This window comes from Acartia tonsa, chromosome 4 (genome assembly GCF_053477335.1).
Source record: "Acartia tonsa isolate MP-2025a chromosome 4, ASM5347733v1, whole genome shotgun sequence".
NCBI lineage: Eukaryota > Metazoa > Arthropoda > Copepoda > Calanoida > Acartiidae > Acartia > Acartia tonsa.
The window spans coordinates 11943630-11969376 of record NC_137263.1 but is presented as its reverse complement, the minus strand read 5'-3'; the positions used below and the strand labels follow the sequence as shown (position 1 = coordinate 11969376).

The following is a 25747-nucleotide window of genomic DNA, read 5'->3' as shown; positions in this document are numbered from 1 at the left end:
GTCAAAACAAATCATAAAAGTAAAAAATATGGACGTTTAACGGATAATATTCGTACATTAATTTTTTTAAAAGCAAAATATATACAGAATTGTCTAAAAAAAGGTTTTTAAGTTGATATAAACAGCATTTTTGATAGAAATAATAAAGTATGCCACGAGAAAGACACCTAGTGACGTATAATAGAACTAAAAAACGTTTGGCATGCTATCTCAATCAATCAATAACAAAATAAAGCGTCTGTCTGCTTAGAAATAAGATGTTGGCCTGAAAAGTACTATGAAAAGTATTCCATTGAACTTATATTGAAGGAAGAGTTGTATTAAAGTTGAATTATAAGTGTGAGAAATTATATTTTATTTAAGATTAAATGGAAGAAAAAGAGCGACTGAAGTAGTAATAATTTTGTAAAAAAAATGAATGTTAACATGATCACAGTGTAAAGTTAAAATTCTTCTATTTTTTGCATGTTAGTGTTATTCTTATAATACAAGGTAATTATTTTACTTTCTATTTCATGTTATAGAAACATAAATTCTACCTAAATAATTTTATATTAGTATCATTTGTAAAAATTTTCTTTCCTCTACTGCGTTGGAAGACGTAGGAGTGAAAAGGCAAATTTTACTATCACACCTAGGGAATATGTCAGTTTTCTAGTTCATACACTTTTAGGAGTTTGAAGCCCCTCATGCATCATTGCAGTTTCCCTCTAACTACCTTCTCGAGCAAAGGGGGGTGCCCAGTTAATCGTGTCTGTTTTTTACTTTAATCAAGTTAAGACTAGAAAATATTTAGGGCATCATAGTTATATGCCCTTTATGGTTAAGCCCTCCCCCCCCTCTCCCGAAGGGGTTTGGCAAAAGGAATAAAAGTTGACCTCCCTTCTCTTTATATTTTATTTTATTTATTTTTTAATGGTAAGTTCATCGCTCCATAGGGACTTGTAGGGGGATAGCATGTAATTTTACTCTTAGGTAATTATTGATAATTAATGCTTATATTTAAGAATGGGATTAGACGTGAACAACCTTCCTAAATACTGTCCACAATGTGCAAAATCCGACACACAGAGCAAGGTCAAGGTGTTCCGAATGAAAGATGGAACATCCATGATAATGTGCAAAAACTCGAAGGTATGAAAAATGAAAATATATTCCCTTTTTGCAATCCTTACCTTTTGGTCATAAAAAAAAGATTTCGTGTCTAAAAATATATTGCCATGTAGTAGATTTCAATTTTAACAAAAAATAATATATTCGCCTTTAATTAAGTATCTTTTCTTTATGAACATTTGAATTATTTGATATAAATACATATATGTCAAAACTTAAATTCATACATTTGAGGTAGGTAATAGAAATTTCAATTGGTCAAGATATATTTTGTTTTGGGATATTTTCTTTTATTTCTGTTGTAGTTAAAATTTAATTACAGTGGTAAAATTATAATAAATGATAATCTTTTAATTTTAGTGTCCATGGCCATTTTCTGAATACTCTAGAGAAGAAGTAACATTTCCAAGTGCTCAAGCACCCAAATCAAAAAAATCTGAAGATGTCTCGACAGCAAGTGATGCTAGCAAAGATTCTGTTGTAGTAAACGCTACACCTAATAAGAAAAAGGAAACTTCATCGGTAAATTCTCTTGATAAAGACCGTTCGTCAGAAAAACAAGTAGATTTACAAGAATTTTCTCCTTCCAAAGAACGACAACAAGCTGAAGTTTTTCTTGTGGATATTCATGAAGTTGTACATGCAAAAGAAGGCAAATCACAGGAGGCTTTCGGCAAAAGAAAGCTTCCTCAAGATTCAAGAAATGTTCATAAAAAACCTAAAATTGGTGTCACTGATGTATCAGAGACTGAGCCAGCATCCATATTTTCTATCGCACCGGAGCCCGCTCCAGAAGCTGATCCTTTAGACAGTTTGGTATCAAGTTCTGTTTCAACCTTAAACGAACAGGTATAATACTTAATTATCAGCGGATTAGACCCTTGTAAATCCATAAAAAAATTTAAAATGATTAAATTTAGGGAAAGTAAAAAAAGTTTTTTTTTATATCTTTTTAAAGATCTGATCTTCATCAAAAATTAACTTTTTAATTAAAGTAATCCCTAAGATATGATTGTTTTAGGATGTCATTCCTGGTCCCAGCAGTGTTGTGGTTTCTCCGTCTCCTGCACTCACAGAAGCAGAAATATTTAAGGCGATGCCTGTGGCGTTGAGAAAACCTTTACGACTTCCTAAACATGCTGTCCACATTCTTGATTCAAGGGTTACTGATGGTGATATATTAGAAGAAACAGGTATTCTCTTGGATTATTCATTAACAGAGAATTAATTGTCATAGTCCATTTTTATTGTTGTTAATTCCTAAAACAAATGGCTTGGTTTTATTGATTTCAAATAATATGAAATACACGACGTTCAAGTTGAATAAATTTTCTGTTTATTCAATGTTTAAAGCCCCGTATCTTTTAATTATCAACATGTCTTAGATGTAATTTTTTCAAGAATTTGTAGGCATTCCTTGTCAGTTATTTTTAAAACCATCTAATATAATTTTATTGTTTATCAAATCTCACCTACGTTGATTATTAAAGAAATGGGAGCCTCAATGATGGACAGTGTTGACGCAGAAGATCAGGATGACAGTGAATTAGATGGATCTGACTCTGAACTGGAGGAATTAGTCAGCAACTGTTCAACAATGACTCAAATTTCTGGCCAGAGTCTAGATGCTGAAGGTGAAGATTTGTTATATACTAGTTTCTGTGGCATTGGATGATTTCATTCAAAGATATTATTCTTCAATAACAATAAGTTCTTGAAAATGCAATTTTTAAATATTTCTTATAGTCACTAACTACTCTCAAATTGGTTTCTACCTATATTTTTTTATTTCTCAAAAACTACATAATTTTCTTAGTTATACTAAGGAATATGTACGTTATTCTTCAAGTTACTACTCTCAAATAACTATCAATTCTTAAAAAAAATAAGTATTATTTCATAATAAGTACCTAATTAAAACCTCTTTTCAGGCAAAGGCAAAGTTAAAAGAAGAGGCAAGAAGAAGAAAAGAAAAGATAGAAGAAAACAGCACTCTCAAAAATGTTCTAAAAACCAGCACAGGACAACTGACATTGGCGGAGCATTTAGTCCTCAAGACGAAGACGAAGAAAATTCCTCTGATGAAGAAATGCGACCAGACATACAATTTCCTTGTGGGGAGGTTGATACTGAGGATATATCTATTGAGGAAAATAGGATAGGAGAAGATAGTAATAAAAGTCCTTCTCAAGCTAATAATGAAACTAACAAAACGCTGGAACAGGGTTCAGAAGAAGAAACAATGTTGTTTGAGGAAATGGTTCCTGTCAGCATCCTTCCTTCATCTCAACATTTAGAAAATGAAGACGAAAATGATGCTTCAATGATCTCAATAGAGTCAGGAGTTTTTGATGAAGTTGTTTTGTCCAATAAGCGGCCAATGAAACGAGAAATTATTGCAAGATCTCAGGATAGCATTCAGTCTGATGAAAGTATTGAGTCTGTAATATACAGGTAAGATATTTTGTTCACCATACATTTTATCATCTGTAACCAACAATGGAACTAAATTAATTCCACAAAAAAATATTTTGTAATTTAAGCAGATTTTTTCGTGATTTTTGGGAGTTTACCTTCAGTTATCCTGTTGTTTAATTCCTAATATCTCTTTTAGAGAACCTGATATAATTGTGTACTGTATGGAGAAGAACAAGGATGAAAGTTACCCAGGGGAAGGAGACACGTGCATTGGCATAAAGTACGAGGATCCGCGAACAGGTTGGAATGTCGTGTGTCCGCCGTTTTGTATTGAAAAAAGACATTTAGAAGAATTGATCCTTATCATACGCAGAAGTTTGGATACGGTCAGGTGCAAGGCTTACAAGAAGAAGATCGACAAACGTAAGATTTTTTTTGCATTGTGTTTTTTCTTAATGTTTCAAACTAAGTACTCATGGAGCATTATGAGACACTACATCCAGCTTAAGCTCCACATTCAAGGACATTGAGGCTTAGGATTATCTCTTTATTAGGTACCTTATTATGACAGGTGTCCAAAAATAACATATAGTGTTTTTTTTGTGTGTGTGAGATACAAGAAGTAGTTTGCTTTTGCACAAAAATTATCTATAATGAAGAACTCAATCGGTTCAACATTTTAACGGACAAAAAAAGACCTTACTACTTTCAATAACAGTAAATATTTTACCATACTATTTAATCTCTTATTAATCAATTTTGATTTTAGCTGACAACAGTATTGCAGTTGCCAAAGCTCATGTAGGCAAGGTTGTCTCAGAATTAATTCGAAAATATTTCACAATTAAATGGCTGGATGAAGAAAGCAAACGACAAGATGAGCAGAATATTGAAAAAGTTTTTACAACAAGGTAGGTTGTTTTCAAAAAATTTCTTCTAAATTCTAATTTTATATAACGATAAAACACCTAAAAATCAGGGGTGTATATTCTGCATGGGATCCCCGGCTCAGGGGGGGGGGGGGAAATAAAAAATAAGTGGTTGGAGGGAAAAAATTAAGAAAACTGAAAACATTTTTTCCATTTCGCCCCCCTCCTTGGTTAAAAAAACTAAAAAAATGTGTGGTGTGGTAGGAGGGATAAAATAAATAAAATATAGAGTTCTTTAAATATTTTTCTATTTTTTAAGAAAAATCTAGGGGGAAAAAAAAATAAAAAATTTTGTAGCAGGGGAAAAAATATAAATCTTGTGCAGAATATACACCCCTGCAGTAAAAATTTAAGTATTATTTAAGTAACAACCAGTGGTGTATATTTTCCAACCTAGTTGAATTTATTTTCCCAATTTACATTGTAAAGCTATGGTATATAATATTTCCTTATTTTGAATCCCCTTCCCTCGGGTTGAGGGGAATTGTTTAAAAATATACACCCCTGACCAAGAACTGAAACTTAAAAAATATTACGTAGGAATTATGGAAAAAAATATGCATCCTTATAATAAAGTAATAGGATGTTTGTCTGTACCAAAGCATCTCACTAGCCGTTGAACCGGATGGGTTTTCTTTTACATGGTAGCTTCTCATAGGTCCTAGGAACTATTTTTGGGGAGGGTACCACCTCCCTGTCAAGAGAAATTGGGTTATGGATTTCAACTCCCCCCTGCCTCTTCATGTAGCCCCATATGTTAGCAATCACTATCTTAATTTTGATCAATATTTCTACATTATTCTCTTTAGTAATATCAGCCTGGAATTACCTGCCCGTGAAAAATTAAAAGAAATATCAGAATCAGAAGATCAAATTATGGACGATTTTAATTCAGAGTAAGTATAATTTATCAAGGAGTATAACATACCTAAATAAAAGCGAAGTTAAAAAAATTGCAGTTTGGCAAAAGACCATTAACAAATATATAGTATCTACGCTTTTAGTATTAATATCTTTAATATATATATAACAAGGTAAAACGATGTCTGTCGTCTGTTTGTCCGTCTGTATATCCGTCTGAAGCTTAAGATCTCGGTAACCGCTGAACCGATTGGGATCTACTCTTTAGGGAATATAGCTACTGGTCCAGCAAAAAAATCAACATGTTTGAAATGAATGTTGAAGGCTAGGGAGCGATGCGGCCAGAGTTCATAGTTCGCTGTCGGAGGGGGGGGGGGGGGGGGGAGGTACTCAAATTTTCAAAATTGAAAGAAAAAAATTTCTAAGAGGTTAATACCCAAAATTTATGTTATCAGCTATCCGTCCCCTCTAACATTCAGTCGTAAACACGGACATAAACATTAAATTTTGAAGAAAAGCGAGCCTAACTGATTTTAATTGTTAACTTTACTTTTGATTTTAGGGAGTTTACCGATGCTGTTATGGAGATTGTAGATCCAAATTTAGCTTTCAAGAAGCCTCTAGCACCAGAAGAAAAAGTAAACCAAGCTTCTCCTAAATTCAAAAAGGAGTTAATTCGCAAGGTAAAACTGATTACGTCATTGTTCAGAAAAGGATATTTTGTGATACAAATCACAGCATAGTAAACTCAGGGGAAGGAGGGGACTGTAAATTATAAGGGACCGGGTACCCGAAGTTCTATAAACATGTTGTTTTAGACACTTTTGAGACTTCTTACTTAAAACAATTTTTTCATAATTGAGGATGAACAATAACATCTATTTATCTCCATTGTTTTATCCCTTATGTTCTATGATTGTTACTGACTCTTGAAAATTTGACTTTTGATTTATTATGTCCGCACATCGTTAAATTGACATAAGAAGAGTTATTCGCGCCCCTGTGTGTGATGCGAGATTACTGTACATTTAGCCGATTGGCCGCCATCAGACCTTGAAGTTTTATTTTTATATTTGTTAAAATAATGGATTCCAGCAACATTTTACATTAAACCAATGTGTATTGATTTCAACATTATATAATTCTATTTTAGGTTCAAGGTGACCCCGAGAAAAAGAACTTGTTTTTCAACCTGGAGAGTATGATTGACCCGCTGTCTCCTATGCCCTCCACACCTGGCACAGACCTAGATCAGAGTCTTCCGTCACCACAAAGTTTTTCCTTAAATAAATCCCACGAATCAGATTCTATACTGCCTGATTCAGTTTCCAACGATGATGAGGCTGAGAATTATTCAATGGTTGACGAGAATATTGATAGTATAATGACCTCTCCGGGTGATAAAAACACGCAAGTTAAGGCAGAGCCCAAGAAAAATATTGCTGCTCTGAGAAATATTTCATCACTGCATGATATTAAGTATATTTTTAAAAGTTTGCCTTCATTAAGTAATAGACTTGTTCTGAAAACTGGAATCCCTGGCATTACTATTAAGACGGCGAATGTACGAACAATAGAGCACACAATGAGACCAGTACGGTGTATTCCCACTGAGGCTGACTGGAAAAGAATGCGGAACAACCCAGCCCTGAACAATCTTGATAAGGAACGGAATGACCCTGAACTATCGCAGGTTTGGAAACTAGCGGCCGGCAGTTCTTCCCCACCGAGAATGGAAAACAAACTTGAGTATACTGAACCAACCAGTGATGTTACCTCGTCTAAAACAGTATTCCACGTGTCCCAGCACCATACAATAGATCTGCCCCAACAGATGCACACCCTTGAGATCACAGAGAGAGGTTCAAACAAAGTCTTTCTAACATCTCAAAGCGAATCTGTTGAGGCAAAAGATTTGATTCCTGATGATATAGAGCGGTTGCCAAATCCCCGCAGGAGGTATAACAAAAAGGTTGAATTTGGAGACGGTTGGTTTGTTTGGAGAAAACATAATGTTGATGAAAGTTTATGTGAAAAATATAATGATTTCATCCAAGAGCTTGTAGCTAAACATGAAACAGAACCTTTAAAGGCACTGATAAAAGAAAAAGAACTTAGTACAGATGTTAAAGATGTTATTTTTTGTATCGGCTTTTATCAGATAGTACTATCTAAAATTAACATTTTAGTGGAAAATTACAACTTGCTAGTTGATGATGCAATTGACTTTGTCCGGTCACGCCTAAAATTAAAAAGAGATGAGTTTACTAAGCTGTGTAAGGAAGTTTTTGAAGGAACTTACATCGAACCTGCCAACTTGAAGCTGCATGATTATTTGTCCAAGGAAACCTTGAAAAAATTAGAACGCCCAACTGTGCCAAGACATGATGTAACTCAACATTTATCGCAGGATCTGATTGATAAAATGATAAGAATAAAAGGTCTCAATATTAAAACTCTACCTGAAGACTCGATGCCGCAAGATTTGACTATCAAGCAGGAGCCGAGTGATCCTTATGCAAGTTATGGAACGAGTGTATCTATTGTGGACCCCGCCTCTGTTGATGTTGTCAACGAGGCAGATGTTATTGGAGAAGGCAACATGTGCATCCAGTTCTTCTACGAGGATCCTAATACAGGCAGCAAAGTTGCCTTTAAACCGGTTTATGTTAGGGATGAGGAGGACATAAAATGCGTAATGGCCCTGTGTAATGAACGTGCCGCTGAATTTAAGTACAGGTATGGACAAATCAAGAAACCAGTGCGCTACTACTCAGAGGTTGTCAGAGCTAAAACCCAACTTAGTCCAGCAGTGGTCAAATATATCAAGGCCTGCTTTACAAAACAGGGCATGAAACATAATAGGATAGACTATCAAAAGAAAGAAGTGCCGAGGGCTCAGCCTTTCTATGATTTTGAAGTTGCTGGTGTGAAAAAAGAAAAAAAGCATACTATTGCCAATGTAATGCCACTAAGTTCGGAGGATGAGGATGATCCTGTTGATTCTGACACAGAGATAGAGGAGTTTGATCCAGCCCCACATCATCAACTTGCGGCGGTCACCGTACCCAAAAAGCGTGTACCCTTCAAACCACGTGCACCACAACAAAACTTGACAGACGATTCTGAACGTGTATTAGAAGAACGAGTACTGGGCATTGTGTTGCCCAAGATCAAGGGCGACGAGAAGATCTTCACCAAAAAACGCAAGCAAGCTTATAAAGCTCAGGATGGAAGATCCAAAGACAATCCGCTTACATGCAAGATGTATAATTTAAATCAAATATTAGATTCCAACAACCATAAAGGTAGGCGTTCAAATGAAACTCTAAAACTCAATTCTCTAATAAAGACTAAACGTAAAAAACCAAGAAAAGTTGAATCTGACAGCTCTAGTGATACAGATTTAGATGATTCCGACCTCTTCCTGGATGATTTGTACAGAAGCAAAGAATCTGGAAATACCAGAAAATCTGCCAGGATTAAGGAAAAGTTTGTTCTTTTTGCTGATGAAGATGCAAATGAAGACAACCCTGATGATCCTCCCTCTGTAAGTGATACTTCTCAGTTTGATGTAGTTGAAATTACTCCATTACAACCATCTCCTCGAAGGGTTATTAATCCTCCTAGCCCAACAAGGCGGGTCACGTTTAGTGATACAGAAATGACAAATTCAGAAAAATCATTAACGGCAGCTGCAATCACAACTAGTCAGATTAATTCTATGAGGCCAGGTAGCAGAACATCTTCCAAAAACCCTGTATATAGTCCAGTCACAAGTCCTAACATCATAGAAAGAGCATTAAGTGCTCTGTCCGAACGGTCCAGCAGTCAGTCTAGCAACAGGCCAGACAGCCAGCTTGGAGAGAACAGCAGCCGGCCCGGTAGTAGGAATACTAGTCAAGACAGACCAAAATCAAGAAACAAGAAAATCGATGGAAAGTCTGTCGGCGTTATTGAAGATTCTGAGGTGGATGCTCCAGTGTTTACTCCCAGAAGACGCCAGGAAGAAAGGAATATTTCTAGACCTCCATCTCAAGCAGATATTGATAATTACGAGGCAGCTGCAGAACTAGAAAGTGCCAAAAAGAAACCTGACGACTCTGTCACCAAAGTTGCATCAACTGATATAAACAAGTTTGACCAGAAATATATTCGTACATCCAAAAAGGCCAGGGTTGAGAAAATGCTTGCAAAACAAAAGCGTAAAGCAGAGAAAAATGAAAAGAAAAAATTACTGGGTTTCGGGCAGAAAAAGGAGGATGTTAATTTGGATGAACTTAAAAAGCCAAATAAGCCTAGCAACATAAAGAAGGCGCAAGTTTCCAAAGAAGAAAGTGATCTTGTCATGTCTCTGCTATTTGAGGCAGAAATGGCCGTATCCTCGCAGAAAAATAGTTCCCAACAAGTTGCTTCCTCCAGCAGAGTAGCAGCTTCATCTAGCACCAATATTGTGTCCACCCAAATGGCCTCTACTAGCACTAAAGAGATTATGCAATTCGAAGAATATAATTGTATTGTTAACGAAACTGAAACGAACACTGATATAGATGACTTGTTAAACACTTTGTAAAAAAAATACAACTATTAAAAATTTACTTCTGTACCTAAATTTAAGCTTGTGTTCTTAATATTATGAAGCTAAGCAAAAGAGAAGGCAGGCAAAAAGTGTTATACGCCTCAAATTACTCTTAGTTAGCATTGAAACATAATAGAACTTTATTTGATTAACTAAATGTCATATACAAGTGTTTTTTTATTAAAGCCACTGTTCGAAAGTATATTCTAAGCAAGCTTAAATATAAACGTATGATGATTCAATAGCTCACACTGTAAATTGTTGGTCATAAAGCATTTTTAGTCTACTTCTCGTAGATTAAACAATCTAGTGATATATTATTTTCATATTTTTTTTCTGAATTGTATTATAGGTAAAATTGTCTATTTTACATGTACTGCAGGGATAAATAAACATGAGATTACGAATTTTTAAACCAAACAAACATTTTGTTTTGGTAAAAGATTATTTAAAATTTTGTTGGCCTACTCCTAGCTGCCCAGTTTTAAGTATTTACTAGTACATTCCAAAGTGTACAATTGTAATAATTTTATTTAAAAAAAAAATATTTAAAGATTATATTTTGGTAATTTCTCTATAATATTCTGTAAATAAGATAAGAAAATACAAGGACAAATTACCTTCCTAATAACATTTGTAAAAAATATCTGCATTAAATACCTATTCAATACTATTTGTGAACAATGAACATAACATTTGATAAATTGAAAATATATGTATAAGAAAAATATTTTTTTTTTCAGAAAAAAATGTAAATTATAGAGATGCTACGTGGCAGTGTTTTGTCATATGATTGGTACAAAAGTGGGGAAGGTCAGGGACTGTTGGCCCACTTGACCCATCCAGCGACTGGTCTCCGACGCCTGTATGGGTACCTGGAATATCCGGGCATTCCACCTTCTATAGGTTAGATTTTGATATTTTAGTCAAATGTTTGACCAGAAAAAAATTTGCTTTCAGTCAAGTAAAAAAACTTTTTTAATAAACTGGAACAAATTTTTTTCTCGATATTAATTGGGTAAATTAGACTGGTACTAAAGTAAAAGACAAAGATTTTCTTCAGGGAAAACGATTAGCAGGGGTGTATATTCTGCATGGGATCCCCGGCTAAGGGGGGGGGAAAAAAAATAAAAAATAAGTGGTTGGAGGGAAAAAAAATATAAAAATTAAGAAAACTGAAAACATTTTTTCCATTTCCCCCCCCTCTTTGGAGAAAAAAACTAAAAAAATGTGTGGTATGAGGGATAAAATAAATAAAATATAGAGTTCTTTAAATATTTTTTCATTTTCCCCCTACTTGAAGAGAAAAAACAAGGGGGGAAAAAAAATAAAAAAATTTGTAGCCGGGGAAAAAAAATAAATCTTATGCAGAATATACACCCCTGACGATTAGTTTACGTTATTTGTATCTACCAAAACAAAGTTACAAATAATGAAAAAATTGTTAAGAGTCAAACTTTTTCCTTAGAATTTAAAATAACAAGGATGACAACATCCATAAAAGCGAAGCACTGAAACGGTAGGACAAACGGACATTAACACTTGTATAGTGTGAGAACTGAATAATCATAATATAAATGTTTAAGAGTCAAAGCTAAATTGTAAGTAAATTTGTTGAAAAACTGCTTGATACAGGATAATGTTTATGGACATACTTACATTTTCAGGACTTGATTATTGAGTTGCATCGCTTATTACATTATACTTTGTTGTTACAGGAATCACTATACCAAAAATCAGATAAATCCGATGATTAGATCACTTAAAAATTTGTTGTAAAAAAAGTGAAAAAATCAACATGTTTAAAATGGACGTATGGACATTTTGGTAATGATTATAGAGTTGCTACGCTTTCTAAATCGTACCTAACTACTAAAGGAATCGCCATGCAAAATTTGAAACAGATAGGACAATTCTAACATGCCTAAATTAACGAAAAAAGCTATCCGTTACGGACGGACGTACGGACGGACCGACCCTAATTATAGAAAAGCTTCGCTTTTAACAATTATTATGTAGGTACCTATATCTTTTGTTGATCTGTTTTTTTTTTTATGATTTTTATCTTTGAAACTAAATTTAGAGTGCATCGAGTACAAATTATTTTTATTGGGGGATGGTGGAGCTGGAAAATCAGCTGTGACGGCCTGGTTAGCGGGCATACCAGCTTGGAACAGGTACAAAATTTTATTATTCTGTTGACTTAAACTTCATTTTGTGTAGGTATTAGGTATGAGATACAACTTAACCATAGACAAAAAAGATTTGAAACCCTAAGTTTTACGTACTTTGTTTTCTAGTTTGTTTTTATATTTTTATCTATCTTATTAAATATTCATTTTGCGCCGAAAATATCCTTCGCTGCAGCACTTTTTGCCGGAGGTCGCAGCTTAAAGGAAACCTCATCCAAACTACTCAGAAACGAGTAGATTCATCAGGTACCTTGATGGATGAGACAATGGACGAAAAATTTATATATATCTAATGTTAATTAATCAAATAACTTCTTCTGTAGATTAAAAATATTGGTTGAACACTGCTAGTTGGAACCAACCAATCAAAATTCAATACATCCCTATCCTTAATGATAATAAACAAAATAATCTTTTCTGTAGACCTTCTTTAAACTAACCAATCAAAAATCGATAAAAGTACCCAGAGTCAACTAATAAGATAACGTGGTTAGGTATATAATTAACTGCAAGTGTAATTCATAATTCAATGCCCCCTTACACAACTCATGTCATATTTTTCTAATCCTGTTTCATTAGGTCTGATAACAAATATTTTTCTTTTTGAGTGCGTACGTAAAGAGTCATTAAAAATATGCACAGGCCTCTAATATCAAATTGAGAAGTGAATGACAAAAAAAACCCGAATAAATAGAGATTAGCTAAATAAGCCAATGTATAAGATTACAGGATCTACAGCAGTTCACTGTAAAATATTGCTGGTAAGCAATATTTCCAAAAATCGATGAATTTCAAAGGCTGCTAGCTGCCAAACGGCTGAACGTACAGATCATACCCGCATACCATTTTAAGCGGCATAAGAAGGCCTACAAGTAATCTGGAATAGCCAAGATCAAATTATGCACAGGGAAAGCTTCACTGAAAAAAAACGCGTAAAATAGGTCTTTTTCGCGCATTTCTATGCATTGTGAGATAATTATGCATTATTGTATATAGCTATTGCAGATTATTTGTAGGCCTTCTTATGCTGCTTAAAACAGTATGCGGGCATGATCTGTACGTTCAGTTGTTTGGCAGCTAGCAGTCTTTAAAATTCATAGATTTTTGAAAATATTGCTTACCAGCAATATTTTACCGTGAACTGCAGTAGATCCAGATTACATAATGTGTGTGTTTATTGCAGACAAGCTGGTGAAAGTCCTGGGCTACGAGTGACCACTGTGTATTGGCCAGCTAAAATACATAAAAATATTCTACTTTTTAAGGTACACACTCATTTTTTACACATTTTTCAGGAATTATTAGATGTGCATTTAAAGAAGCGAAGCTGCTCTATATCTGGAGAAAGGTGTCTGTTTATTATCACATTTGCTTGCTCTTATAAAATAATATATTGATTAGAGTTCACAAGTTATATCGTTCTTTTTTCACACCATCCCCTCCCCTCTTACTGAAGGAACGTACTGACCAATAAATGAAAACTATATTAGCAACCTAACTTGTCGACAAAATTTCCCCTGTCATAATTTCCACGTATGTATTATTACCAGTTATTGTTGTCTGTCATAAATGTATTTTTATTTAGTTGAATATTTGGGATTGTGGCGAGGGTGCTGTAAAGAAGTATGGACACTTGTTTCCAGCTTGTAAAGAAGGTGCTATGGGAGTTCTACCTGTCTTCTCATGTACAGATAGACCCTCCTGGCAGGAATGTTTCATATTGGTTTTCTTATTTAATAATAAAATTTTAGTAATTCCCAACATTCGTGTTAAATACCCATTGAATTTCTCTGTTTTCTAAGATTAATTAAAATTACCACAAAATATGGTGCTTTCCACGGGCTAAGACCCCCCACCCTATTTATTTTTGAAATGTATTAAAATTGAGGGGGATGGGGTGTTCTTTATATCTAGCCCCTACGGGGCCTATACCTGCGGATCCCTAGACATTCGGGGCAACCCTGTACCCAATATTACCTAATATAGATAAAGGTAACACTTAGCTTAAGAAAAACTGTTTTCTTTCTCTCCTCCCCCCCCCCCCCCCCCCCCAGTTTTTCTTATTTATTTGAGGCTTTGGCTAATGTAACAATGATTATATTTCTTTAACATATACAATATGAAATTATGGACAATTTAGGATGTTCCTGATTTACTTCAAAGATTTATACAGCCTACTGATACCATTACCCCAATAGGTATTTCATGATCAAAGCGTTGTTATTACAAGCTTAGCATTTCATATTTTTTTTAGGGTTGGGCCGGATATCCGGTCTGGCCGGTTATCCGACCAGATACCCGGTCATTTTCAATATCCGGCCGGATACCGGATATTTAAAATATCTGGTTACATGATATCTGGCTGATTTTTGACGCCGGATATCCGGTTATCCGGCCGGATATCCAATATTTTGCCGGATATCGAACGTTGGCCAGTTATCCGGCCGGAACCGGATATCCGGTATCCGGCCAAAAAAAGTATCCGGCCCAACCCTATTTTTTTTAATTTAAGGATTAGATTATTAGTTTACAATTTGAATTAAAATATTTATCTACATGGAAATTAAAATCAGCAAGTGTTTTAATAGTAAGTAAATGTTGAGAATATTCCTCTTTTATGATATTTGAGTTTTTAAGCATAAAAAATAAGTATCCAAGAATTTTCAAGTTTACATATAATTAACATAGATTTTCTTCTAATATTATGGAAGGATATTTCCCCTATAGACAGATTATTTTTCTCCGTTTATAATCATCAATAACGAAATATAATTGTTCTTCCTTACTTGTATCTGTTTGTGTTTAGAGTTACTTAATTAACTGTTCCTTTTTTTCAAATTAGCCATCGCATTGGTTTAACTTCAAAATTATTTCAGTAATTGCAAATCGTTATACATCTGACATGGAGGGGCCTGCTGTTACCTTACAAGAGATGGTAGAGTTTGAAAAGAGTCGCGGCATTCCTGTTGTAACTGTGCGCAATCAAACTAATGGGAACAGCCCTCCAAGTATACCTGAAGTAGCACCAGCTCTCAATACTATCTGTGAACAACTTTATATTGCAAGCAATAGATCTAAACATTCCGTTAATGTTTGACAATGATTGACAAAGTTTAACATTTTTTTAATACTTAAAAATTTTATACCAAATTTTCATTATAAACATACCTAATTTAATATTTTTTTTTATAGATAAATTTGATCTTTAATTGTTATTTAAATGAATCTCATTTTTTATCTCCAAAAAATATTATTTACATTGTACCTACCTATTTAAAATTGTATTTATATTTTTCTACCTTTTTATTTTTAAAATTTCAGAATTAAAAATGACGTCCAGCTGCCTGGGGCGTAGACTCTCTCGTTTAGTAATTACACAACCTTCAGTTGCCAGGCAGATTTCTTTTTCTAAACCCCTAAAAAAAGAATTTAATAATATTTATACTTTACAATGTCACTCTATCATATTCACATATGGCATACAACTTGCATCAAATTTTCCTTAGATCATTTTGTAAAGAGTTGCGCATTTTTACAGTTTTTATTTTTTACGTATATAATATAATGGGGTCAACATAACATACTATTGAATTAAAAAGCTATAGGGGCTATCGGAATTAAAAAGAACATATTTTATAGAGAAAAAGAAATTTATTTAAATTAGAAATGCTTCCATTATCTCCCTATCTGATAGAAGATGTTTGTCCAGCACCTGCAGACACGTTTTCTCCATTCAGCACAGGCTCCTTCCAGCCCAGGCCTCCAACCTTCGAGTCCACCAAATCACCGTTGCACCCTCTTCACAAGCAAGGTCTTTCAACACAACTGCAGTCATGGCTGATATTGTACAGTTCAACCTTTCTGACATTGGTGAGGGCATCAAGGAGGTGACAGTCAAGGAGTGGTTTGTTAAAGTTGGGGACCAAGTTGCTCAGTTCGATAATATTTGCGAGGTACAATCAGACAAGGCTAGTGTCACTATTACATCAAAGTTTGATGGAATTATTACAAAGCTGTACTATGAGGTTGATGACATTGCTCAGACTGGAGATCCTCTGGTTGATGTTGAAATTGCTGGTGATGGCGGATCAGCATCCAGCTCTGTGAACCTTGACACTCCCTCAGATGATGAGCAAGATATGCCAGTGAACAGATCGAAACGAGCCCTGGCAACTCCAGCGGTCAGAAGAATTGCAATGGAAAATAATGTTAACCTGGCCGACATAAACGGAACAGGCAAAGAAGGAAGAGTGTTAAAAGAGGATATTCTTAGATTTCTTGAGGGTGGCAAAACTGGTGCATCTGCCCCACCTCCAGCAGCTCCTGTTGCTTGCCCAGCTGCTCCTGTCAAACCAGCGGCTCAACCCCAAATACCACCCAGGATAGTCAGACAGGTTATTACTGAGGGAAAAGATCGTGTGGAACCCCTTAAAGGCATGGTGAAGGCTATGTCAAAATCTATGAGTGAAGCTTTGAAAATCCCCCATTTTGGCTATTACGACGAAATCGATATGACCAATTTGGTTCAATTAAGAAAAGATCTGAAGAATGTTTGTGAATCTCGTGGCGTCAAGCTTTCCTACATGCCTTTCATTGTAAAAGCTGCCTCTCTTGCCCTTTTGCAGTATCCAATTATCAACAGCTCAATTGATGTTGATGGTGGTACACTGACCTACAAGCACAATCATAACATTGGTGTTGCTATGGACACCGCACAAGGTCTGTTGGTGCCAAACATTAAGGCTGTGCAGAACTTGTCAGTATTTGAAATTGCTGCAGAACTGACCCGTCTCCACCAGGTAGGTCTGGCTGGCAAGCTCTCCTCACAGGATCTGACTGGAGGTACCTTTTCTCTATCAAACATTGGATCTATTGGTGGAACGTATGCCAGCCCTGTTATCCTTCCACCTGAGGTTGCAATCGGTGCCCTCGGTAAGTTGAGAAAATTGCCCAGATATAATTCCAAGGGAGAGGTGTATCCAGCTACAATCATGAATGTGAGCTGGTCAGCTGACCACAGGTTGTTGGATGGAGCCACTGTGGCCAGATTTTCTAATCTCTGGAAGGACTACCTGGAGAACCCAGGAAATATGGTCCTTGATCTGAAATAGTATTGGTGCTATCCTATACTCTAATTTCTCTTGTCACAAAGACATGTTCTATGTTATTTTATTATTGCTTTGTTATATATTATGTTGTTTGATTATAAAGTTTCATTATTCATGATTCATATCGTTTCATAGAAAGACATAGTGCCATTTAGTTGATAGACTGATTTGATAAATGTGCTCTTCCAGTGAATATCATAATTTTCTGAGTTTTCCTTTTTTCTTTCTATTATAATAACAAACAGTTATTTTTATTGATTTGCAATTCTTCTTGAGCTTTGTTGTGATAATCTTTGAGTTTAAACTGAAAAACATGGTGCTAATCAAACTAAAATTCATGAAGATTATTTTATAATATTATTTTATTCATTATACTTAAAATATATTGTTATATGTAGATTTATAAAACAAAAGTGCCTTATTATTATTGAATATAAATATAGTCATGGAATATAAAGTTCTCCAAATAGAATGTGATGAAGAATAAAAATGTATTCTTATAATTTCAGACTTATATAACCTTTAAAGCAAAATGTCTCTAAAAATTTTGGTAACTGGGGATGTGGACGGAAATATGGCAACCTTGTTTAAGAAAATTGATTCTGTTAATAAAAAGGTTAGAAGGTATCCTTAATAAACAAAAAAACGGAAAAGTCAGTTCAATAGAAGCATGAAGTATTTTAAATGTATAAAAAATAACAATATCCTTTGATTGATTGATTGATTAGCCATAGTCTCTTAGGGTTTGGACCTAAGTAGTCATGGAGTAGGCTGAGACACTTTTGTATAGCCACTAGGGCTATCAAGCTCCACGTTCAAGCACATTATGACTTGACCCGCTATCTCATGAGAGCTACTCATTATTACCTCACCCTCGCCGAGTATGGCAGGTGTCCCAAATTAAGTCACCGTAATGAATGACGCTCTCCGAAGAGGAGCTTGGGATAAGGGTAGTACTGATATTATGTACTTGACTATTAAGTATCCAAACTTACTCAATAATCCCCTTCTTACACAACCAGGGGAAGTTGTGTGAATGTATTCAACTGAGAAATTCGAGTTTCCACATGGGGACTAGAACTCGAACTCTCATCACCGTAACTCAGTGCGTTACCACTGAGCTACGACGCCCCTTCAATATCCTTTAGAATAGATATTAAATCTTTGGGATTTTTAATCCGTAACATATTCAAGTTTGTTATTGATGTGATAGTGTTTCGGTCGAATGGATGGACTAATAGACCTGAATTATAGAATAACCTAATTGTTTTGAATACTTGTGTATGATTTTACATCAATGTACTTTATAGGCTGGTCCATTCGAAATGGTTCTTTGTGTTGGTTCTTTCTTTGGAGCTGGCAACCTTGGCTGGCAGGATTACAAATCTGGCAGAGTCAAAGTTCCGCTGCCTGTTTATATTCTTGGTAAGATAATAATATTAGATTATTTCTTTTCTTAATGAGAAAATTCATATATCTAACTATCACTACTTAATTTCTTTCCAAAATAAACTATCTTATATAGCAGGAGAGATAATAAAGACCAAGTTAACCTAACCTAAGGAGTGCACGGATAGTTTAAATTATTGATTAGCTATGCTTCCCATCTTCAATGCGCTATTTGCAACTAAACTTTGTGTACATTCAAATCATAAGAAGGGTAAAAATATGTTTGAAGATATTTAGAATTATTTTCTATTGAAATCCGAATTGCAGGTCCCAACAGCCGAGATGAGGTGAATTGTTATCCAGACCTGGAAGGTGCCGAGATTTGTGAGAACGTGATATATCTGGGAAGACAGGGTTGCTTTACAACCAATGATGGCCTTCGTATTGCCTATTTGTCTGGCGTGAATGCAGAGGATCCTCTGGCTGCCAAAGATTATAATTACTCCATACAAAATCTACAAAGCCTAGAGGTGAGTTTGTGGAATCTTATGATATATTAAGTAGGATTTCTTGTCTGATGTTAAAGATTTCAAAAACTATTGAACCGATTGAGTTCTCCGTTTTAGTTAACTTTCACACAGATCTTTGGATGGTTTTAGGCTTTTTTAAAAGTTTATAGTCTTGGGATGGATTTATGAAATTTTTCTGCCGTTCCATAGAACAGAAAATCCTTTCATGCTAGGGGAGCAACCATTAGTAATTAAATATTTGGTCGAATTTTCCTACACTATGTTTTATTTTTCTAATTAAGGGATATAATGTCTCGACTTTCAATGTATTTTTTAAAAATCTTATTTATGTATCTGTCATGTTTAAAGGTTCTTAGTTTAAAGCTAAACAAACCCAACATATTTGTAATCTATAACATTACCTATTTTACTTATTTTTATTTTAAATAAAGAATACCTAACTAATGATTATCTATTTTTCTAAGAGCAGTCTCCGGTGGGATGACTCTAGGTATCAAGGAGTGGACATATTATTAACCTCTGACTGGCCCAGGGGTATCAGCAACAGAGCTATGAATCCACAAACTAAGGATGCAGGTTAGATATGAATATTTGCAATTGTATTTGATTTATTTATTTATTTTGTATGAATGGTCAAGGACGTTCAAGCTTTTTTGGACGTCATTGTCGTTGATAGCTGCTCTAAAAAATCACTCAGGTTCCATGTTGATAGGTATTTATTGCATTTTTTAAATTTTTGGTCGTAAGCTATCTAAAGCCATACCGTTGATGTAAGGCTCACCAAGGACAGCTTTACAAAACAACCATCTTTCTACCTTCTTTTCACACCTATGTTTGTCTATTATTAAGTATATCTTTATTTAGAACTTGGATCTCCTCTAATATCTAGACTGGCTCTACTCTCCAGACCCAGGTAATGCTTAGATATTTAAACTGTCAAATACTAAGAAGTACCTGACTAGGATCATTTGACTTTCTCAAATTATTTATTCACAACTGCTTGGATACAAGCTAACTAATAATATTTCAAGATTTGAGTTCTTCAAGTGAGAAAAAGTTGGTCAAAAAAACTTCTATATTTTCTGACAAATAGAAATCTACCAACCGGTTTCGTCCCTTACCTCTAGGGACTTTTTTTCAGTGGAACTTCATCCACTGGTGTGGTCTTATTTTTTTTTTAAAAAATTGGGGGGAGAAGAATTTTTTTCCTTTTTTTTGGAGGTGGGAGTAATTGATAATTTGATTGTAAATTTGTCTACATGGATTTTAAATTGAAACTTTCCAAAAATGTTAAGGTACCACTTTAGTGGACTCCATGATGAGAACTATGAGCGAGCTCCTTACAGAAATCACCAGAGTGGAGCCGAACAAGCAAAGCACATAACCAGGTATAAAAATGTGAATGAATTTGTGTATGCCTGTCGTCCGTCCGTGAACGAGTTACAAATTTTTTTATTTCTTACAGACTGCTATATGATTATCTTAATTTGCACATTTTATTCATTCATTTGTGTGGTCCATTTCATAATTGTGTTTTATTCATATTTTTAAAAAGATTATTGATAAAACTGAATGAATTGCAACGTTATTCATGAGTGAGTCTTAATTAAAATCCCATTATTTAGATTTAAGCAGCATTCTAACACTGTTAATTGGTACATCCGGTTTTTATGCAATTCACAAATGTTTTCCAGCACAGGTGCATCTAAAAAACATATAAAAAAGAAGAAACTTGATTTTGATATTTTCACTTGTAACTACACTAGATTATCTAAAAATGCATTTTGGTGACCAAATTTACTTGTACTAAAAAGGTTTAGATAGGGAAGACTATTGAACATTCATTAACACAAAAATTTAGATTTGTTGCATTGGCTAAAGTTGGAAATAAGGAGAAAAAGAAATGGATGTACGCCTTCAATGTTACACCCATGAAGAACCTTGAGCGGGCAGAGCTTGTGGCCCAACCTCAAGGTGTCACTGATGTTCCATTCACTCAGTCAGACATTGAAATTAAGGTGAGGCTGGTTTTAACAATTTTTTGTATCATATTCTCGTACATGAAAACAAATAAATGTCAGCGGGATTAACCGAAATAATGGCAACTTGATAGTTTAGGTGGGATTAAATTGTGTAAAATAGATATGGTTATCAATTAAGTTATCTTTGTCACTGTTAACCCGGCCCATTGAACTAGAATACGGCCAGTACCTCCGAGGTGGGTTTAAATAAAAGTTACCTAAAATCATAGAACGGTTATTGAAATACGATTTTATCCATTTCTCGGAGATTTTTTATATGATTTTGGACGATTTTTTGCAAAAATAATTTTGGTAACTTGGCTAAAATAGCCAATTCAGCGATTCTTGTTGTTTATAAGAATTCACATCTGTTATTTTAATAAAATAGATAAATTAAGAAAAGTATTTTCAATATTTTTAGGGGGAGAAAAAGCAGCAGTTTTTCTACGACATGAATGCAAAAATGGAGGACGAAGGAAAAGGCAAGAAACGGAAAAACGACGATAATGTAAGTATATGCAGGGCGACCACTGCATACTATATATACTATTTATACTATATAGGATGAGTTTGGATACTATATCATACTATATGACAAAAATTTACTATATATACTATATGATATTAAATTTAAATAACAAAAAAACGAATATTGTCAGTTTTGAATCAACGCCTCTGAAGGAGCGTTTTGTCTTATTTTCACAGTATGTTTTCTCCTATTTCTAGCCCCTGCGGGGGGCTTTATCTCTAAGGGACAATCATTAACCTTTTGTAACGGATCGGACGTTCTTACTAGCTTTTTAAAAACCAATAAAGCCCGCCTCGAGCGGTGTGGCGGCACTTCACGTTGAGTTGGTAACGTTGTGGCTGAAGCGATCCAAGAGCGAAGCAATTCGTTCCCTTCGTTTGTACGTCTCCGATAAGTTAAAGAACAAAACTGCACGCAAGTACCCACAGGGGATTTATAAGTTTCTGGATAATTAATGGCAGCTAGAGATAGCTGCATAAAAATAAGAGTGATACTCTACTAACAACTGTTTGTGCGGAACTGATGTATTTTCAATAGACAAGTATAGTTTACACAAATTGATGAATACATATTATATCAATATACATATAGGAAAATTACAGAGAGTATTGAAGTATTGAGGGGGCGTTTCTGATCATACAGGGATGGCTAGGGATACACGTAGGTCTGCATAGGATATATCAGCAGGCCGGAGTGTATGTTGAGTTTCCCGTTTAGTCACGTTCAGTTGTGCCGGGGAAATCTCCGTGATGCATTGAGGATGCCAAATCCCTGGATAACTGGAGCCTTTCTCTACAAAAGTACATAAGTTAAATATCGCCTAAAACCTACACGCGTAGATTATAAAAAGGTCAGATATACATATAAATGCGCAGCATTATATGTATATCAATTTCTTGGAAAAATATGGCCTCATATGAGATATCATAAGATTTTAACAGAATATAATAAGTACAAATGTTTCATAATTAAAACTCGAAATCCGTCATTTGTGGGCTTAAAAATTCAAATAAAAGTAAAATCAATAGAGAAAAATAAACGCTTTAAAATGGTACTAATTTCATAAAAATCTGTCCACTCGTTTAGGATCACGAAAATGTCATTCTGCTTATTTTACAAGTATCTCAAGTAAGACCCACTACATTTTCTCCCCTTTTTATCTGGCTAGACAGACGTGCCAGATAACATAACGCTCAAATTGGCAAAGACAATAGACTGGTCGGCCAATATTACCTATTATTCTGTCATGGTATTAAGGTTGATAGCCTAGATGTTTTAGTCACAGTGTTGTATGATGGCAAGGATGCAGGATCTAAAATGATGGGCTGTATCTCTGTCATCTGTATCTTCGGGGTTGATGTCGTTGGCAATAGCGACGTTGTCTCTGCTGTTGTCGTAGGTTCTCGCCTCTCAGTTCTGGTATCGGCCTTCTTCTTTCTCATAAGCTTCTGGTAGGAATGCTTGTTATAAAGATAAAGGTGGGCAACTAAGGCGATGGCGGCTCCAGGTCCTACACGTAGAAATGTGAGGATAATGCATATCAGATCAGTAATAAATTTTAGCCCTAGGATGACCAGGCATGCGAATGCCATTAGATCGCCGTATTCATGGAGCCAGCTCTTGACGCTGCTCCATAAGTCGATTTTCCGTTCCATGTCCGGCACTAGATTATCAAGGGTGTACAAAGGTAGGTTGTTGGTAGAAAGTTGGTTACAATTTCCGTCTCCAATGCAGAGTCCGTAGGTGATCTCCTTCAGGCTTGCCTCGGTGTAGGAGGGGAAGGTGAGGGTGTGTAACCATTCAGCTCTCTCTCTTTCCGTGTAGATTCCTCCATGGCTGAAATCCGTCCAGTTAACTAGAGGGGTGTCGATGGTCATCTCCATGGGGGCCTGAGTCTTGATGATGGCGGGGGTCAGCTGAACCCAGCCTTCTTTAGACTTGACAGTTAAGGGGAAAGTCGCGGAACACGTTACCCTTGTAGAATGCAACTTATAATGTTTAGTTGCAGCATCTGCATAGCCATCAGGATCCAAAGGTATATCTTGATAGCAGTTGACGTCGTCCTTGATCTTCTGAGTCCTCTTGGTGCACTGGAAGGTCATCAACAGGTCTCCCTTTAAGAGTCCATAAGTCTGCTCATGTAGCAGCACTGGTTGGTCTGACTTTCCATGGTAATGGGTCTCGCATATGGTCTTCCGTAGTGTTACATCTAGTTGGCTGAAGGTTTGGCGCATACTGTAGGCTAAATAATTTAAATGTACTGCAGCTTGAAGGTTCACATCTATCTGTCCGGGGTCGATGGTGGCGAGTCTGCTGAGGTCGCTGGTCTTGCCCAGGTAGATGCCGTCGTGGTCCGTGGTGAGGACATTAAAAGGGCAATGCATTAGCTTCATTGCACCGGTAGTGTTGAGTAAAACTTGTTGCTGGTGGTCCACTAAGTAGGTGTCCATGGTGGTGAGGGGGTTGATGGTGTTGACCATCTGTAGAGTGCAGGAGCTGTCGTTGATATTCCAGACGAATGTCGCGGCGCCAGTGATGCACTCCCCTTTGTGATATGGACATGGTAGAGATAAATGGTCAGTCTCGCTCTCTACCTTGTTGTTGCTAACCAGGAAGGTTTCTTCTTTGAGTAGAATCTGGTACTCAGCTAACTTCAGGGTGTTGTAGTGGATAGTGTCGCCCATACGGATGGTCTGCCCTATGCAGGTGATCTTGTCATCTTCCATCTTCAATGATCCGGCTAGGGTTGCCGAGACGTAGGTTGGGCGGTTAAGTTTCACTTTGATCGGGTCACCGTAGCCAGAAATTTGATATTCCTGGACCAGTGACATGCGGCGGCAATTTTCTGCAGTAATCTCCTCGTGCCTCATGGTTTGGGGTACCTGTTGTAACTTGAGATGGCCCCAAACTCCACACTTGAAATGGTATAGGGATACCCTCACTTCGCAGGAGTATCCATATACCTTCGTCAGGGTTGGCCTCTGTAGAATTGTGTAGCGCTCCTTCACTGGAACTTCCTGTGTCGGTTCCTCTGCTTTGCATATTGTTTCCTTGTTGAACTTCTTGATGGTAGAAGGGTTTGTGCAATCTACTATGTCTAATGAGTAAGCCTCACTAGTTGGTGCTACCGAAGCCGTTAGCACCGCGATCAGTGGTAGGAAGATTATCGACATGATAAAATTCCACCTCGCGAGTCTCTAGGATCACCGCTTGACACACTCGTTGATTCTTGTTGAACTCCACTGCTTCAGTACTCAAGTTCCAAAAGACTGCTTGTATCTCGCCGGTGTAGTCGCTGTCCACTAATCCTGCCAGTAGAATTACTCCTTCCCGTTCTATGCTTGAACGGCCGAATAACTTAAGGAAATATCCGGGGGGTACACGGGTGTGTAGCTTGAGAGGGACGCAAGTCTGCTGTCCAGGGGGAAGGATTGTGTGGGCGGGGCAGTATATGTCATGGCCCGCACTTTCTCTCGTACCCTTGTATGGCAACTTTGCTCCGCGTTTGACGGGGATTCTGATTGTCCGCGCAAGTGTTGCCACTGCAGGCGGGTCCATATCCTCGTCTGAGCTGTCTAGCACCTCTTTGCTCTCTTCCACTTGCTGTTGCCAAAGTGTCCCACTCCTCTGTTTCTTTCCTCCGGATTTAACCCTCTCCCCTTTTGCGGGTGAGTCCGTGTACGGCTCCTCATTGTCGCTCAGAGCGCGCTTCTCTACCCGGGGTGCGGAAGGGTATGTGTATGTAGCTCGCTCGCGCTCTCTATCTCGGCGCGGTGTCTGCGGGGGCGAGCTTCTTCTCGGGCTTCTCTCTCTATCGGGGGTTCGCTTGGCATCTTTCCGTTGAATGCCCGAACCGGACGGTTCGCAAGATTGATCTCTCTCCCTCCCTCTCTTCTCACTCTGCTCTCTGCGCGGTGTGCGCTGCATCGTTGGTGATCTGGGCGGTGGTGTATCCGGTAGGGGAAGGTTGAGGGGGTCAATGTTGGGCGGTGGTGGTGGTGCTCCTCCCGGTCTATTGGGGGGTCCTCCCTCTTCATCGCTGTCATCCCCATTTGAGAAATCAACTCTTGGATTAGGC

General features: G+C 36.4%; 4 protein-coding genes across 5 annotated transcripts in view; all 4 read left to right on the top strand.

Moving 5' to 3' along the window:
• The first annotated feature begins 4 nt into the window (after positions 1–4).
• On the top strand, positions 5–10650 carry LOC145316093 (uncharacterized). Of its 2 annotated transcripts, none has more exons than XM_080156387.1 (11): positions 5–492; positions 1008–1134; positions 1474–1962; positions 2135–2306; positions 2604–2747; positions 3045–3567; positions 3728–3954; positions 4301–4442; positions 5270–5356; positions 5884–6004; positions 6475–10650. In XM_080156387.1, exons 2-11 carry the CDS (start codon positions 1009–1011, stop codon positions 9892–9894), a joined length of 5451 nt encoding a protein of 1816 aa, XP_080012513.1. In that variant the 5' UTR covers positions 5–492; position 1008; the 3' UTR covers positions 9895–10650. The 2 variants fall into 2 exon arrangements, with proteins under 2 accessions (XP_080012513.1, XP_080012514.1); XM_080156388.1 differs by having other exon boundaries at positions 318–339.
• On the top strand, positions 10622–15420 carry LOC145316099 (ciliogenesis and planar polarity effector 2-like). Its single transcript, XM_080156403.1, has 5 exons — positions 10622–10806; positions 11984–12077; positions 13276–13357; positions 13678–14290; positions 14969–15420. The coding sequence occupies exons 1-4, from the start codon at positions 10665–10667 to the stop codon at positions 13891–13893; spliced, it is 534 nt and encodes a 177-aa protein (XP_080012529.1). The 5' UTR covers positions 10622–10664; the 3' UTR covers positions 13894–14290; positions 14969–15420.
• Positions 15388–17710, top strand: Dbct (Dihydrolipoamide branched chain transacylase E2). Its single transcript, XM_080156402.1, has 2 exons — positions 15388–15486; positions 15757–17710. The coding sequence occupies exons 1-2, from the start codon at positions 15422–15424 to the stop codon at positions 17201–17203; spliced, it is 1512 nt and encodes a 503-aa protein (XP_080012528.1). The 5' UTR covers positions 15388–15421; the 3' UTR covers positions 17204–17710.
• The window catches only part of LOC145316097 (CWF19-like protein 1), a 20514-nt gene continuing 12452 nt past the window's right edge, over positions 17686–25747 (top strand). The window contains exons 1-8 of the mRNA XM_080156401.1: positions 17686–17816; positions 18511–18625; positions 18917–19119; positions 19584–19695; positions 19984–20032; positions 20415–20507; positions 20981–21137; positions 21562–21648. Of these exons, the coding sequence (XP_080012527.1) occupies positions 17733–17816; positions 18511–18625; positions 18917–19119; positions 19584–19695; positions 19984–20032; positions 20415–20507; positions 20981–21137; positions 21562–21648 (900 nt within the window). The 5' untranslated portion in view covers positions 17686–17732. The remainder of the gene's footprint in view (positions 17817–18510; positions 18626–18916; positions 19120–19583; positions 19696–19983; positions 20033–20414; positions 20508–20980; positions 21138–21561; positions 21649–25747) is intronic.

Coding starts and splice junctions, on each gene's coding strand:
- LOC145316093 (XM_080156387.1), top strand. CDS start 1,009: ATGGGATTAGACGTGAACAACCTTCCTAAATACTGTCCACAATGTGCA. Junction 4,443..5,269: donor GAAAAAGTTTTTACAACAAG/GTAGGTTGTTTT, acceptor TATTCTCTTTAG/TAATATCAGCCTGGAATTAC. Junction 5,357..5,883: donor ATGGACGATTTTAATTCAGA/GTAAGTATAATT, acceptor TTTTGATTTTAG/GGAGTTTACCGATGCTGTTA.
- LOC145316099 (XM_080156403.1), top strand. CDS start 10,665: ATGCTACGTGGCAGTGTTTTGTCATATGATTGGTACAAAAGTGGGGAA. Junction 10,807..11,983: donor GGGCATTCCACCTTCTATAG/GTTAGATTTTGA, acceptor AACTAAATTTAG/AGTGCATCGAGTACAAATTA. Junction 13,358..13,677: donor AAAATATTCTACTTTTTAAG/GTACACACTCAT, acceptor ATTTTTATTTAG/TTGAATATTTGGGATTGTGG.
- Dbct (XM_080156402.1), top strand. CDS start 15,422: ATGACGTCCAGCTGCCTGGGGCGTAGACTCTCTCGTTTAGTAATTACA. Junction 15,487..15,756: donor ACACAACCTTCAGTTGCCAG/GCAGATTTCTTT, acceptor TATTTAAATTAG/AAATGCTTCCATTATCTCCC.